Source organism: Oncorhynchus mykiss, chromosome 9 (assembly GCF_057628025.1).
Source record: "Oncorhynchus mykiss isolate SJ-2025 chromosome 9, ASM5762802v1, whole genome shotgun sequence".
Classification (NCBI taxonomy): domain Eukaryota; kingdom Metazoa; phylum Chordata; class Actinopteri; order Salmoniformes; family Salmonidae; genus Oncorhynchus; species Oncorhynchus mykiss.
Window position 1 is genome coordinate 35739413 of NC_143030.1, and position 15809 is coordinate 35755221.

The following is a 15809-nucleotide window of genomic DNA, read 5'->3' on the forward strand; positions in this document are numbered from 1 at the left end:
TACCGTTTACACCTTCTGTATCATTTGCATGTGACAAATAAACTTAAGATTTTATTTGATATAGTGTGTGTTTACCAGAGACGGTAATGGGATGAACAACATGACCTGCACCAAAGTCAGATTACGATATAGGCCAAGGACAAGATAAAGTTTATTTGTAATACATATTTTTGCTACTACTTTCACAACTTTTAGTCTTGAAATCTTTGGTTGTTTACTACACTGTGAATCCTTAAAGAGAGGGTGTGAACAAAGCTGAATGAGTGTAGACAAAGAAGAGCTCTCCAGTAGGTGTACCAAAACATTCGAAAGTGAGGTAACAAGTTTAGCAACTTTCAAAGAATAATTACTTTCTCATTGTTCCTCAACTGCAGTGTATGATATACCATTTTCTAGCTCGGAGTCTCTACTTTTATCCAATGCAAGAAACACAATTTCAAATTTTGCTACATAGGCCCGAATCCAGGTAGTGTGTCACAAATGTGACCCAATTCAGGAAACTTGGTGTATGTCACAAGTCACAACTTCACAAGAGAGCCGTCAAAATGCGTTTTTTGGCAGAAATGCCTTCTGGAACATGTGAACTTCCATGTGCCTTAATGAATTACAAACTTGTATGCCATCTGTAAATACGAATACAATTGCTAAATTGCAAGCCTTATTGGTTAAACCACAGAAAAAGTTGCAACCTTCCCACTAGCCATGATTGACTGAGATAATGAGTGGGCTGGACATACCGAGAGAGGAGTTCGAATTGGTCTGCCATATTCAAGGCTTCTGTCTACTTGAGCTCGCCAATCCGTGTTGGTAATCCTGTTGAACACTGCTTTTTTTAGCTGTGTTCGTTAGCTGGCTCGCTCGATAGCTAACGTTAGGTGACATCTGTGATCTTAAACGTTGTTTACCTAGCTTGGTTCATTGTTTACCTAGCTAGCTATATGTCTTAAGCTAAACGGTACTGTTAGTTAGCTAGCTAACGTTAGCTGCCTGGCTCCCTCACGGAGGTTATTATTCGTTTCCCAGAGCTGTTTGCTTTTCTAGTTAGAGCCTAATGTTAGGCATTGTTGGAACTTTGTTCATTGTTGTTTAACTAGCTAACGTTAGCTGGCTGGCTTGTTAGCTAACGTTATGTGACGTGTGTACAACACCTGTTGAATATGGCCAGTGTCAGTAAACGTAAAAAAAAGAGTAATGAAATTGTTTCCAGCAGTGCTGGTTAAGCTGTTTTCATGTTATCCAGATGTAAACAAATCATCGGTCAGTGTGTCAAGTGTGCGCTTCAAAAGGGAAACAAGATGGGTGGGGCTAAAGCTTAAGAGGGTGTGAACGATGCTGAATGGGTGTAGACAAAGAAGTGCTTTTCACTAGATACCAAAATATTCAAAGGTGATTTTCTCAAAAGTGAGTTTACAAGTTGATCAACTTTCAAAGCATAATTACTTTCCCATTGTTCCTCAAATGCAGTGTATGATATACCATTTTGTAGCTCTTAGTCTCTACTTTTATCAAACATAAAAAACACAATTTCACATTATGCTACATAAGACCAAATCCATGTGGTGAGTCACAAATATTAAAGGGGTGAAATGTAGCTTTGTGAATGACCCAACACATTCACAAAGAAATGTGAGTTAAAGATCAGTCATTCTCATTGAAAGCAAGTCTGATAAGAGAGATCCATTCTATGCTTCGTTTTTGTGTATTTTTACTTTTGGTTTTGTACACCAGCTTCAAACAGCTGAAAATATGATATTATTGGCTTTTGAAAATATATTTCACAGCGGTTTAGAGATGGTACAATGATTCTTTACACTATTCATTGTAAATTGTGCATATGCAGGTATCCCTTGTAAAAGAGGCCTTGGTCTCAAATGTTGTTAAAATAAAGGTACAAAAATAAATAGTAACATTGCTTGTTTTGCAACATAAACTGAAATTAGGCGAACATTTTAGAATTTTAGCAACCAGACAATGGCGGAGTGATATCTTCATATTGCGCCTTTAAGTTCAGCAATTACTGTTTATAATTATGAGATATTTTCAGTAGATTTGCAGGTAGGGCTGGGAAATATACATAATTAATTAGATTCATTTGAATGTGTTTTAGCACAATGTTCCAAATTCCTGTATCGCAAGAATCAAAGTTTGTATTTTTTGTTGTTTTTATGAGCATTCTGTCTTTTTGGTCTCGTCTCCTTCGCTCCTTCGGTGCTGTCTGGACTGTGCACCTTCCCACACTAACACCAAGCCCCTCCCCCTGCCACTCACAACAACAAAGACAAAAGATCTTCCTCTCTGACAACAAGCAGTTTAAACTTCATATTTGCATTTGAGGTTTGGTCCAACAGAATCGGTCATATGGACACAGAAACAATACATTATTTTACTGTAATAGACGAGAACTTGACCTTTATAACGATACCCTTTTTATGTCTCAACTCCCAAAATGTAAAACAAAGCAGATCCTACTATAGAGCCCCAAAGTGGAGGTGTCATAATACCCATAAAACCTAGCGGTCAAACAGGGAAATTGTTCTAATCGTTTTTCCACCATAAATTTTAGAAACACTTCAAATAAGGGCTGTATTTCGTATAAGCTTACCCTGGCGTGAAGTTTTGACAAACATGTAAATCTCTCGTGGTCTAGGTGACTTTTATCAATATAAACTACATGACCAAAAATATGTGGACACCTGCTCGTCGAGAATTTCATTCCAAAATCATGGGCATTAATATGGAGTTGGCCCCCCTTTGCTGCTATAACAGCCTCCACTCTTCTGGGAATGCTTTCTTCTAAATGTTGAATTATTGCTGGTGTTGGGTGATTAAGCCTGGGGCTCGGCATTTCAATTCATCCCAAAGTTGTTTGATGGGGTTGAGGTCAGGGATCTGTGCAGGCCAGTCAAGTTATTACACAGATCTCGACAAACCATTTCTGCATGGACCTCGCTTTGTGCACGGGGGCATTGTCATGCTGAAACAGGAAAGGGCCTTCCCCAAACTGTTGCCACAAAGTAGGAAGCACAGAATCATCTAGAATGTCATGTATGCCGTAGCGTTAAGACTTCCTTTCACTGGAACTAAGGCGCCAAGCCCGAACCATGAAAAAAAGCCCCAAACCATTACCTATCCTCCACCAAACTTTACAGTTGCCACTATGCATTGGGGCAGGTAGCGTTCTCCTGGCATCCGCCAAACCCAGATTCGTCTCTCTGATTACCAGATGGTGAAGCGTGATTCATTTATCAAGACAAAGGGTGGCTACATGAAGAATCTCAAACATAAAATAAAACTCTTTCTTGGTTACTACATGATTCCATATGTGTTATTTCATAGTTTTGATGTCTTCACTATTATTCTACAATGTAGAACATTGTAAAAATAAAGAAACTCTGGACTCAGTAGGTGTGTCCAAAATTTTGACTGGTACTGTATGTAAATGTGAAATCATTCAATTTACTACAGGTGGACTCCAATCAAGTTGTAGAAACATCTCTAAGGATGATCAATGGAAACAGGATGCACATGAGCTCAATTTCGAGTCTCATAGCAAAGGGTCTGAATACTTATGAAAATAAGGTATTTCTGTTTTTTTATAAATGTGCAAACATTTCTAGAAACCTGTTTTCGCTTTGTCATTATGGGGTATTGTGTGTAGATTGCTGAGCATTTTCATTTATTTAACCCATTTTATAATAAGGCTGTAAGGTAACAAAATGTGGAAAAAGTCAAGGGGTCTGAATACTTTCCGAAAGCATTGTATACTGGTATTTGGCTCTATTTACAGATTTGAAAATGCTAATTAACATCATAGTAGACATCATGCAAAACTACAAATCCCTGCAAGCTCCTGCACGTCATCTCTAGCTGACACCTTTGCTAATAAGTATTGTGTCAATTTAAAACTTGCACATGACAGTTCACAGAATTGTCTATTTAAAGTAGTGTAGCCAATGTATTAATTACTACATTTAGGGAACATCAGATAGTTCATCCAGAGATTTTTTGCTTTTGCCTAGATTCTGCAGTCTGGTCCAGATCGTCATGGCATTTAAAGTTATTTATGATAACTACATTAGAAGCTAATTCATTTGGGGGGGGGGGGGGGGGTAAATACAGGCAAATATATTGATATTTTACCTTGTCCTAGAGAGATTTACACAGTTATCAAAATGTCACGCCAGGGTAAGTCTACACGAAACACAGCCCTTATTTTAAATGTTTCTAAAATCCCTTATGGGAAAAATGAATGGTGGAAAAACGATTAGAACCATTTCCCTGTTTGACCGCTAGGTTTTATGGGTATTATGACTCATACTGTGGTACACTATAACGAGAGTATCAATGAACATGATTGTGGAAAATGTATAATCACTGCTAGTAGCATTTTAGCTACAGACTGTCATGTGCTAGCTGTTTAGTCTGTGTTTTATGAATGCGCAATAGCATTTAAAGATGCATTTATATCAGGAATTGGAAACTTGTTCTCATTCTGAAAAATAAGCATCATAACCAGGTAGGCAACTTATCTTAACAAATATCTTAACAAAGTGAATGGGCTATGTTGTTCAAACAGTTGGAGAGGACAGGAGGGTGTATTCATAACAGTTCAACTGTTATACCTTGTTAGCAAGCAAATAGATACAAGTTGACGTTAAATATAAAGATTAGCTGGCTACTCACTAGCACGTGGGCTTGTACTTGAGAGATTGTTTATGATATCTGTGTTCATTTTCTATAATGCCTGCTACAAGAAGTGCATTGTGCATGGTTCTGGTTAGATTTGTAACAGAAATTGTATTTTCATAGACAGACTTTAAAGTTAGATCAGTGATTATTGCAAAAAAGCAGGTTAAACTATTTTGATAAAATAACTAAATTATCAGTGGCTCTTATTGTTGTGGAAAGGATATATTTAGCCTAGGTATAATTTGACATGCAGTGTACTGACCTTTAATGTTTTGCGTCAAAGCTTATTTAGAGAAAATGTTACATTGTTTCAAATTCATATTGTGAATCGCCCATAAATTTGACCAAATTGTGAAATGATTTTTAGGCGACATCGCCCAGCCCTATTTGTAGGCATCAGATACTCTAGGTTAGGTAACCCAGAATATGACACCATTTTTATTTTGTACCTTGTGTCCTTTTTCATGGGCTTTCTGTATAAGATTGTTGACGTCATCGGCATATGCTGTGGCGGGGTCTGGATGGTCTTGTCTATAGTTGCCTCTGTAGAGGTCAGGGCTCAGAGCCTAGGGGAATGGGGGAAAAGAACACAGTTGGAACATATTTTATAAAAGCACAGCATGTGAAAAACCAACTAAGCAATCAGTCTAAAGAGCAATGAATTTAGGGATGCTTGGATCTAGCATACAGCAGCATAGTGTGCATCATCAAACACTATGAGAATTTTGAGGTAGGCTCAGGAGTGAGAGTAGATTTAATTTCTTCCCGGTACTGGAACTCCTACAGTTGAAGTCGGAAGTTTAGCCAAATACATTTAAACTCAGTTTTTCACAATTCCTGACATTTAATCCCAGTAAAAATTCCCTGTTTTAGGGCAGTTAGGATCACCACTCTATTTTAAGAACGTGAAATGTCAGAATAATAGTAGAGAGAATTATTTATTTCATTCATCACATTCCGAGTGGGTCAGAAGGTTACTTACACTCAATCAGTATTTGGTAGCATTGCCTTTAAATTGTTTAACTTGGGTCAAATGTTTCGGGAAGCCTTCCACAAGCTTCCCACAATAAGTTGGGTGAATGTTGGCCCATTCCTCCTGACAGAGCTGGTGTAACTGAGTCAGGTTTCTTGGCCTCCTTGCTCGCAAATGCTTTTTCAGTTCTGCCCACAAATTTTCTATAGGATTGAGGTCAGTGCTTTGTGATGGTCACTCCAATACCTTGACTTGGTTGTCCTTAAGCCATTTTGCCACAACTTTGGAAGTGTGCTTAGGGTCATTGTCCATTTGGAAGACCCATTTGTGACCAAGCTTTAACTTTCTGACTGATGTCTTGAGATGTTGCTGCAATATATCCACATAATTTTCCTGCGTCATGATGCCATCTATTTTGTGAAGTGCACCAGTCCCTCCTGCAGCAAAGCACCCCCACAACATAATGCTGCCACCCCCGTGCTTCACGGTTGAAAAGCATTCCCCTTTTTCCTCCCAACATAACGATGGTCATTATAGCCAAACAGTTCTATTTGTGTTTCATCAGACCAGAGGACATTTCTCAAAAAAGTAGGATCTTCGTCCCCATGTGCAGTTGCAAACCGTAGTCTGGCTTTCTTTTTTATGGTGGTTTTGGAGCAGTGGCTTCTTCCTTGCTGAGTGGCCTTTCAGGTTATGTCGATATAGGACTCGTTTTACTGTAGATATAGATACGTTTCTACCAGTTTCCTTTTCCAGCAAGGTCCTTTGCTGTTGTTCTTGGATTGATTTGCACTGTTCCCACCAAAGTATGTTCATTTCTAGGAGACAGAACGCATCTCCTTCCTGAGCGGTATGATGACTGCGTGGTCCCATGGTGTTTACTTGCGTACTTTTGTTTGTACAGATGATCATGGTACCTTCAGGCGTTTGGAAATTGCTCCCAAGGATGAACCAAACTTGTGGAGGTATACACATTTTTTTCTGAGGTCTTGGCTGATTTATTTTAGATTTTCCCATGATGTCAAGCAACTGAGTCTGAAGCTAGGTCTTGAAATACATCCACAGGTACACCTCCAATTGACTCAAATCATTTCAATTAGCCTATCAGAAGCTTCTAAAGCCATGACATCCTTTTCTGGAATTTTCCAAGCTGTTTAAAGACACAGTCAACGTAGTGTATGTAAACTTCTGACACACTGGAATTGTGATACAGTGAATTATAAGTGAAATAATCTGTCTGTAAACAATTATCTGTCTGAAAAATGACTTGTGTCATGCACAAACTAAATGTCCTAACCGACTTGCCAAAACTATAGTTTGTTAACAAGAAATTTGTGGAGTGGTTGAAAAACAAGTGTTTGTAACCTAAGTGTATGTAAACTTCCGAACTGTATGTGTGCATGTACAGATTTTTTTTTTAAAGACATGTCATTTAACTGTAAAAACGTATAAATTTTAATGTGACATGAACACAACCAGGCATGATGTTTTCATCTGATTGTCAAATAAATCACTTAAAAAAAAGTAGGCTACCTGCGAACATTCACCACTCTAAAATAATTCCACTATCTAAAACAGTTCACTGTGCACCTGCCATTTGCTGAATGGAAAGAGACGTCTATTAAAACACCAAAAAGTGAAATGACATTTGGCGATTGCCATTAGGCACACTTGTAGCCTGAATTGATTGATGCGTCCACTGCTGTCTATGTGCGTCTCGGTTCCGGCCAGTCCTCTCTGTCTTGGCAAAATTGGATTGTTCACGTTGAACCACACTTCATTTTGGAGCGCATACCACCCATTTTCAAGTACATTCTAAAAATGTTAATGTGACTGATAGGTGGTAATGATAAATGATGGCGTAATAGCCTACACATTTCTTGCCATCTTTGTTTCAATTCTTGTGATATGCTCATGTTTTACCGGTGTGATGTACAGCCACTACTTATTTTGCCGGTAAACCGTACCGGACCGGCTTACTTTCACTCCTGGGTAGGCTATTCAAACATTAGCATGGTTCCAGATCTGTTTGTGCTATGATGTCAACTCCTGACAAATGAGTGACAAGGAGTGACACGTGATGGCTCAAAAAGAACTGAGACCAGGCATGTTACTGTTAAACAAGCAAGCTACAAATTTGAGTTGGTAAGTAATTACATTAGTACAAACTTGAGATACAGTATGTACATATTCTATCTTGCGGTTGAAAATAAGTGATGCTAGATTTTCCGGTTCTCAGTTTAGCGAGACAATTTCTCATATCAACCCACATTAATAATCCATATAAGGTGGTGAGACAGGCTGACGTAGTTCACATAGCATGTAACATTATCGTAGGATATCCTACAACCAGCCACATCAGACTTCATCTATAATATCAAGGTGACAGATCTTAGGAACATACTCTGCCACTTTATCGCTGCATCAAAGAGAAACGGCGCCTTAAAACAGTATGTATCTTATCAGAATAAGAACAGGAACATGACCTGTGGGATTGCTTCCTACTTTACTATGCCTGTTTCACACACTACTCTGTCAAATCCAATGGAGCATGTTGAGTCATGATGTTTTCATTCTGCGGTGGCAGACGGACCGGGATACTTACCACGTGAACAGATTTGCTCTGCTCTGCATTGGCCAGCTGGTGAAATTTATAAGGGCTGATGTTAATGAGCGATGACACGTGGCCGTGATAGGCACTGCAAATAGAGGAACATGGAAACACTGATGGTGACAGATGAAATACCAGATTCTCAATGAAATCTAGAGTAAATTCGGTTAATGACGTGTTATAAGTGAACATTGATCATAGAACTCTCTAACACATATGCACATTTAGGGCACACAAAAAAATCACGTTAGCAGAATAATTAACATTTGGACCAGATGGCATATTGTCTAAGACAAATCTGGGTTAGTTAGTGTTTTTACTGCTCTAGAAAGAACAACTTACAAAGAATTTGCAACTGTGCAAAGTATGCAGATGTTATTACTAGAGAGACAACGTTTTAAACTCTGTATTTACACTTCTTCTTTACATTAAGATCAGATCCTGGTTTTAATTTGACCTTCTGTTCTTTTATGTTTTATTCTCCCTATAATATAACAGGTGCAAACTTTTCACTTGTCGCAAACACAAATGCCTACACCCACAGTGTTGACTTACTTGTCCAACGTTATGACGTCTTTGTGGCCTGTGTACTCCCAGGCCAGTCTGAGTGCCAGGTCGTTGGCTTCAGAGCTGAAGTTCAAAGGGTAAAGTTCACTTCAGTTACACAGTCACCACAGAATACACAGACTTGGCCCTGGATATCACAGTTAAGAGTAACACAAGTTTATATTTAACATCCCTGCATAAAGGGATAGAAGGGCCATCTATTGTTGCAAAATATTGGATAACCATACCATCTTCGCATTACAGGGATTTTTCTGCCATTGCAATATTTGGGCGGGCCACCTAAGCATTTTTTACAAACAAAGTTTCTTTTTTTAAATATGATTTTTGATACATTTTTGGGATGGAAATGCGCTTTCAGTGTAAACTAAAACTAGATCAAAAGTATGTAGAAAATATAATAGACCTATATATGTTTTATAATATCATCTTTGAGAACTAACAATCACCAAAATAAAAGCTAGAATTCAAAATTCCCAAAACAATGAATTTAGCAGTTTTGATTTCGTTATTATGCTTGAGCATAAGAACACAGCATTATCCATGGCAAAATGCATAGAATTGCAGGAAATGTGCTTTAAAATTGCAACATGGGTGGTTCAGTGGATAAGAGTCTTGGGTCAGTAATGGAAAGGTTGCTGGTTTGAATCACTGAGCCCACTCTGTGAAAATGTGGTCTGTGCCCTCAAGCAAGGCACTAATTGCTCCTGTAAATTGCTCTGGATAAGAGTGTCTGCTAAATGACCAAATGTTTTTTTTTTACATTTTCTCTCAGCTACATAGATAAATTGTAGAATTGCAGGAAATTGTCTTAAAGGTCCAATGAAGCAGTTTTTTAAATCGTAATATCAAACTTTTATCTCAATATCAAAAAAAAGATGCCTTTTTTCAATAAAAATGTCCAAAAACAGCTTCATAGCAAAGAGCAATTTCTCAAGCAAGAATTTAGCTGGGAGTGGTCTGTGTGGGGAGGGGAAAACTGAAAACGAGCTGATCTTGGCTGAGAGATTTAGAACACTCTTTCTTATTGGTTTTTTAACTAATTTACCAACTGGTGATGTCACCAGGCAGGCCAAAACTCAATCCCACCAAAACAGGCTGATTCAAACAGCTCTTACACTAAAAGGGTATTATCATAATTTTCTAAATTTCACAGTATTATTCCAACCTCATAGTATGGACAATTACTGTACATAAAACACAGGAAAATCAAATGGGACATTAAAACATAACAGCTTTAGATGCATATAAACAATATAGATGTAATATAAATCCTAGTTTATATTTACATTGTGGTTTTGTTACAACAAATGACAGATAAAAACATTGTATCATTAGAGCAAAATACTTTTTTGTACAGCTGGGTACTATTAACACTCACATGCATAGTGGTCTTCTGACCATGTTGATGTGTTTAACATAATATTTATACACAAATAGCAGCCTTGTCCACCACAATGTCTAATCTTAAAAACAACTTACAAAATATGCTGTCTGTAATTGATATCACTATGTAGCAATTACATGTGGATATGAGGTAGCAGAGTTCTGGCACTGGTTCTCCATCTAGTACTTCTTGAGATGAATAGGGCCAATTTATACACTTTCAACTATTTTTGCCAAGTCAAAGTCAGTTTGTGAAAGTTTAGCAAGCAAAAAAATATATAATAATTCACTAGGGATATGTGCTTAGATTCATTCAATCAATAAAGCAATAGTTACTGTGTAGAAGTAAAAGAAACTCAACTGGATACCAATGATTCATTCACGTGCTAGTCAAAACTGGAGAAACTGACATTTCCGACTTGCTAACTGGTTGAACATTGTATAACTACAAACAGTTAGCAAACCAGACATGTATGAGTTTCCTAGTTCAGACTAGCACATGAACGCGGCATTATTCAAACATGGTTTTGCCTTGGAGCAAAAAGAGTGTTGTTTAAACTAAAATCAGAAAACATCAAAGTATCAGTTTCAAAGTTTTGATTGCATTAAGGGTATGTTTTATCTTTTACTCTGTACTTTGTTATGAATACAGGTCAAAGGTCTTATTTTTGCAGAATAACAGGTTGTCCAGTCACGTGTAAGGACGCGGTGTCTAGACCAGTTCTGAGAGGTGTCCTAAAAATTGCACGTGTGTGCATTCCAAAGCCCATAGCTGGGACTTGACACTGTTCCAGACCTCATAGAAGATCTGCACTGGTTGGCTTCTCTATCCTTTTCCCTCTCTCTGTGATGTTCAGTCCTGCTGAACTCTGTCTTTCAGTCTGTCTGTATGTCTGTCTCTATCTGCCTGTTTACACACACATGTTACTGTAACTTTGGACAGAGTAACCTTGATTTTTGTAATGGAGAAGCCATATTTCAAAATGCCAGTGAGTGTTTGCAAATTCTACCATCTTTGGCTCAGTGCTTATCTGTTATTGAGCTGAGCTCTTGATGCAAAAAATGGTAATTGTTCACGAGAAGTAGATACAATGTTTGTGTTCACAAACCACCCTCATACTATCATTTTGACTCCAGAGGCATTTTGATATCATGGCTGAATAGTGGTTTATTAAATTGTTCAAATGTTTCATGACTTTGTCAATCAACTTGTTCTTCATTAATCTAAATAATTGTTTAGTGTTTCTGTACCAATATTTTTATTTAATGTAACTAGGCAAGTCAGTTAAGAACAAATACTTGCTTACAATGGCGGTCTACCCCAGCCGGGACAATTCTGCGCTACCCTATGTGACTCCCAATCACAGATGATTGTGATATAGCCTGGAATTGAACCAGGGTCTGTAGTGACACCTCTTGCACTGAGATGCAGTGCCACTCAGGAGCACAATATGGAATTTTTTAAAAGTCCACCTAATTCCGTTTTAGTAATTTGATAGATAGGACCACTGTGCCACTCAGGAGCACAATATGGAATTTTTTAAAAGTCCACCTAATTCCGTTTTAGTAATTTGATAGATAGGACCTTTATTTGAATATAGGTTTCTCTGGAGACATAATACTACGTTATCCATACCACCAGAGGGTGGAGGGGGATCTGTATCAGTGATTTTGACCAGATAGAAAGATCACCTGCAGAGATATACAGTGCCTTCAGAAAGTATTCATATACCTTGACTTATTGTAAATGAGAACTTGTTCTCAACTTGCCTACCTGGTTAAATAAAGGTGAAATAAAATAAATAAAAATAAAAATTCCACAGCTTGAATTTCAAATGTATTAAATAGATTTCCTTTTCCTAACCCATCTACAGACAATACCACATAATGACAAAGTGAAAACATGTTTTTAGAAATTGTTGCCATTATTATTTTCAAAATTCTTCAAGCTCTGTCAAATTGGTTGTTATTCATTTACAACCATTTTCAGGTTGTAGATTTAAGTAAAACCTGTAACTCGGCCACTCTGGAACATTCACTGTCTTCTTGGTAAGCAACTCCAGTGTAGATTTGGCCTTGTGTTTTGGTTATTGTCCTGCTGAAAGGTGAATTCATCTCCCAGTGACTGGTGTAAAGCAGACTGAACCAGGTTTTCCTCTAGGATTCTGCCTGTGCTTAGCTCCATTCCTTTTCTTTTTTATCCTAAACCCCCCCCCCCAAACCTTAACAAGCACAGCCATAACATGATGCAGCAAACACTATGCTTGAAAATATGAAGAGTAGTACTCAGTGATGTGTTGTGTTGGATTTGCTCTGAACATAACACTTTGTATTCAGGAAATAAAGTTAATTTCTTTGCCACATTTTTTGCTGTTTAACTTTAGTGACTTATTACAAGCAGGAGGCTTCTTTGCGAGGCATTGGAAAATCTCTCTGGTCTTTGTGGTTTAATCTGTGTTTGAAATTAATTGCTCGACTGAGGGACCATACAGATAATTATGTGTGGGGTACAGAGGTGAGGTAGTCATCCAAAAACCCTGTTAAACAATAGTATTGCACACAGAGTGAGTTCATGCAACTTATTATGTGACTTGTTAAGCAAATGTTTACCCCTGAACTTATTTAGGCTTGCCATAATGAAAGGCTTAAATACCTATTGACTTTTAATTTTTAATTAATTTGGAAACATTTGGAAAAACATAGCTTCACTTTGACATTATGGGGTATTATTGTGTGTGACAAAAAAAATGCAATTTAATCTATTTTAAATTCAGGCTGTTACACAACAATTGGAAAAAGGCAAGGGTTGTTAATAGTCTTTTAAAAAATGTATTTAACTAGGCAAGTCAGTTAAGAACAAATTCTTATTTACAATGACTGCCAACACTGGCCCAATTGTGTGCCACCCTGTGGGACTCTCAATCACGGCCGGTTGTGATACAGCCTGGATTCAAACCAGGGTGTCTGTAGTGACACCTCAAGCACTAAGATGCAGTGCCTTAGACCGCTGCGCCACTCGGGAGCACTTTCTGAAGGCACTGTTTAAAAACATTGACTGAAATGACCATGTACATACCCTGAGTTGACAAAGTAGCAAACAGAGAGCTTTTCAGGTAGAGTAGCCTGCAGCCTCTGGGCGTACTGGACAAGGTTATCATGCAGGAAGCGTGAGTTAGTATTCAGTAGTTCCATCTGTTCAGCCCCAGCCTTCACCACCATTGGGTGACTGTGACCCACTGGGGAGTCAAGCACACAACCATAGAATTGGTCTTCAAGTTAATGGCAATCATATAATTGAAATCGCTCAATTTTTTTGGTATCATTCTGCTGGGCTGCAGAAGTGTTGGCTTCCTGATATTAGGTAGTGATGAGGGAAAGGGGTAATACTTTACAAAATGTAATTGTGTTGCTCTTGCATGGAAATACAGTACCAGTCAAAAGTTTGGACATACCTACTCAATCAAGGGCTTTTCTTTATTTTTTACTATTTTCTACATTGTAGAATAGTAGTGAAGACATCAAAACTATTAAATAACACATATAGTATAATGTAGTAAACAAGTATTAAAGAAATCAAAATATATTTTATATTTGAGATTCTTCAAAGTAGCCACCCTTTGCCTTGATGACAGCTTTCCACACTTGGCATTCTCTCAACCAGCTTCATGAGGTAGTCACCTGGAAGGCATTTCAATTAACAGGTGTGCCTTATTAAAAGTTAATTTATGGAATGTCTTTCCTTAATGCGTTTGAGACAATCAGTTGTGTTGTGACAAGGTAGGGTTGGTATATAGAAGATAGCCCTATTTGGTAAAAGAACAAGTCCATATTATAGCACTTGATGGTTTTTGCAACTGCACTTAAAGAAACTTTCATAGTTCTTGACATTTTCATTTTTGTATTGACTGAACCATGTCTTCAAGTAATGATGGACTGTCGTTTCTCTTTGCTTATTTGAACTGTTCTACCTATTTTGATTTCTTTAACACTTTTTTTTGGTTACTACATGATTCCATGTGTTATTTAACAGTTTTGATGTCTTCACTATTATTCTACAATGTAGAAAATAGTACAAATAAAGACAAATCCTGGAATGAGTAGGTGTGTCCAAACTTTTGACTGGTACTGTACATTAATTTCTATTGGGTTTAGTCAGTCAAAAGCTAGCAAACTTAGTATGCAATACACCTGTCAGTTTCTCCATCAGATCCTGTGACCATATCATGTTCTACACTAAAATCATTGCAGTGAGTGTGTGATGTCACTGTCTATGTAAGTGAATAATGTGTTTGTGCCTGCGCTCACCGTGTGCAACGTTGTTGATGCAGTCCAAGTATCGCACACCATTCTCGTCATACATGTACTGGCCTTTGGCCCGCACAATCTTGATGGGATCATGGCTGAAGAACACCTTACATGATGGACTGAAAGAGAACGGAGTCTTAATACATTGATACTGTAGCAATTGGTGGTCATGGTGGTAATCCTGGTTCTTGGTTGCAGGGAAATGTGCACTCACTACCTCCTGTGCCATAAAGGGCAAGGCATCTAGGCATAACTATAAATAAGTGTACTTACATATAGGAGGCAAAGATACTAAAATTGACTTGTCTTAAAAAAAAATAACCTTCTTTATTCGAAATGCAATTCAGTAAAATGAATAAGGTTGGTCTCAAAATAATGCATAGCCAACCACTATCCTTAGGCTTCCCTGTCAGCTTATATAATAAAAGAGCATCATTATCGTTGCACACATAAAGTCACGATAACCTATACCTTTTACGCAAAATATAATTGTTGTGTTGAAAAGAAGGAAACTTTAAAAAGTATCCTATTTCAGTTAGACCACGTTCTTTCACTTCTGGTTTGAGACAAGAGATGACACGTATTTCAAGTTATTGTGTGGCATGTTGGTAACGTTAACTCTCGAATTGAGAAAGGACTCACGTTCTCTGTCAGGCATTGCTTATAGCATACACATTCGATAAAAATTACATTATTTCAATGTTCCCGAAATAGAAAGTCCCTGTGATATAGCTTTATTGTAATTACATTTAAAATACTTTCTTATAGTCTCAGCAAACAGTGCAGAATTTGGAAGACATTTGACTATTAAACACAGTAGCATACAGGCTATAAAAAAAACGATGTCTTACCCAATGTGCTTTTTCCGAAGATCGATGGTCTTCTCCTTAGGAAACATTTCTGCTGTCATCCTGGCGTTCTTTCATTCAGAGAAAATGATCAGTTGTCCCTCATTTATCTCCGTTTTGTCAGTCCAGAAATTGCGTTGCAACGGACCCGCGCAGGCACACGCACGCACACGGATTTGCAGCACAATACTGCCCTCTAGACACATTTTCATTTCTGCTGTGAAAACGGCAACGCAAGGACACTGACCGCAAATCACAGCTGGTGACGCATGATCAGCCTATAACTCATGATAAAGTACTGAATTACTACACGAAACCTATTCGTGCAGTAGTGAATATGAAAAGACATGTAGGGATTGTGTAGTGAATGTGTAGTTGATGCACTACTCAAGATACACAAGTAGAGTTTGGTAGTGTTAATTAGGAAAACAAA

The 15809-nt window shown here is 37.8% G+C and overlaps 1 protein-coding gene across 3 annotated transcripts in view; it reads right to left on the minus strand.

Annotated features, from left to right (window-relative positions):
* The window catches only part of etnppl (ethanolamine-phosphate phospho-lyase), a 61264-nt gene extending 45672 nt beyond the window's left edge, over positions 1–15592 (minus strand). For all 3 annotated transcript variants that reach the window (XR_016483212.1, XM_090184096.1, XM_021615425.3), the window contains exons 1-6: positions 15380–15592; positions 14529–14647; positions 13300–13459; positions 8829–8903; positions 8268–8361; positions 5139–5255 (exon numbers count right to left, since the gene is read on the minus strand). Coding sequence is in view for 2 of the 3 variants with exons in the window: in XM_090184096.1 (XP_090040222.1) it covers positions 5139–5255; positions 8268–8361; positions 8829–8903; positions 13300–13459; positions 14529–14647; positions 15380–15438 (624 nt within the window). In the remaining variant the exon portion in view is untranslated. The remainder of the gene's footprint in view (positions 1–5138; positions 5256–8267; positions 8362–8828; positions 8904–13299; positions 13460–14528; positions 14648–15379) is intronic.
* Between the last annotated feature and the right edge of the window lie 217 nt (positions 15593–15809).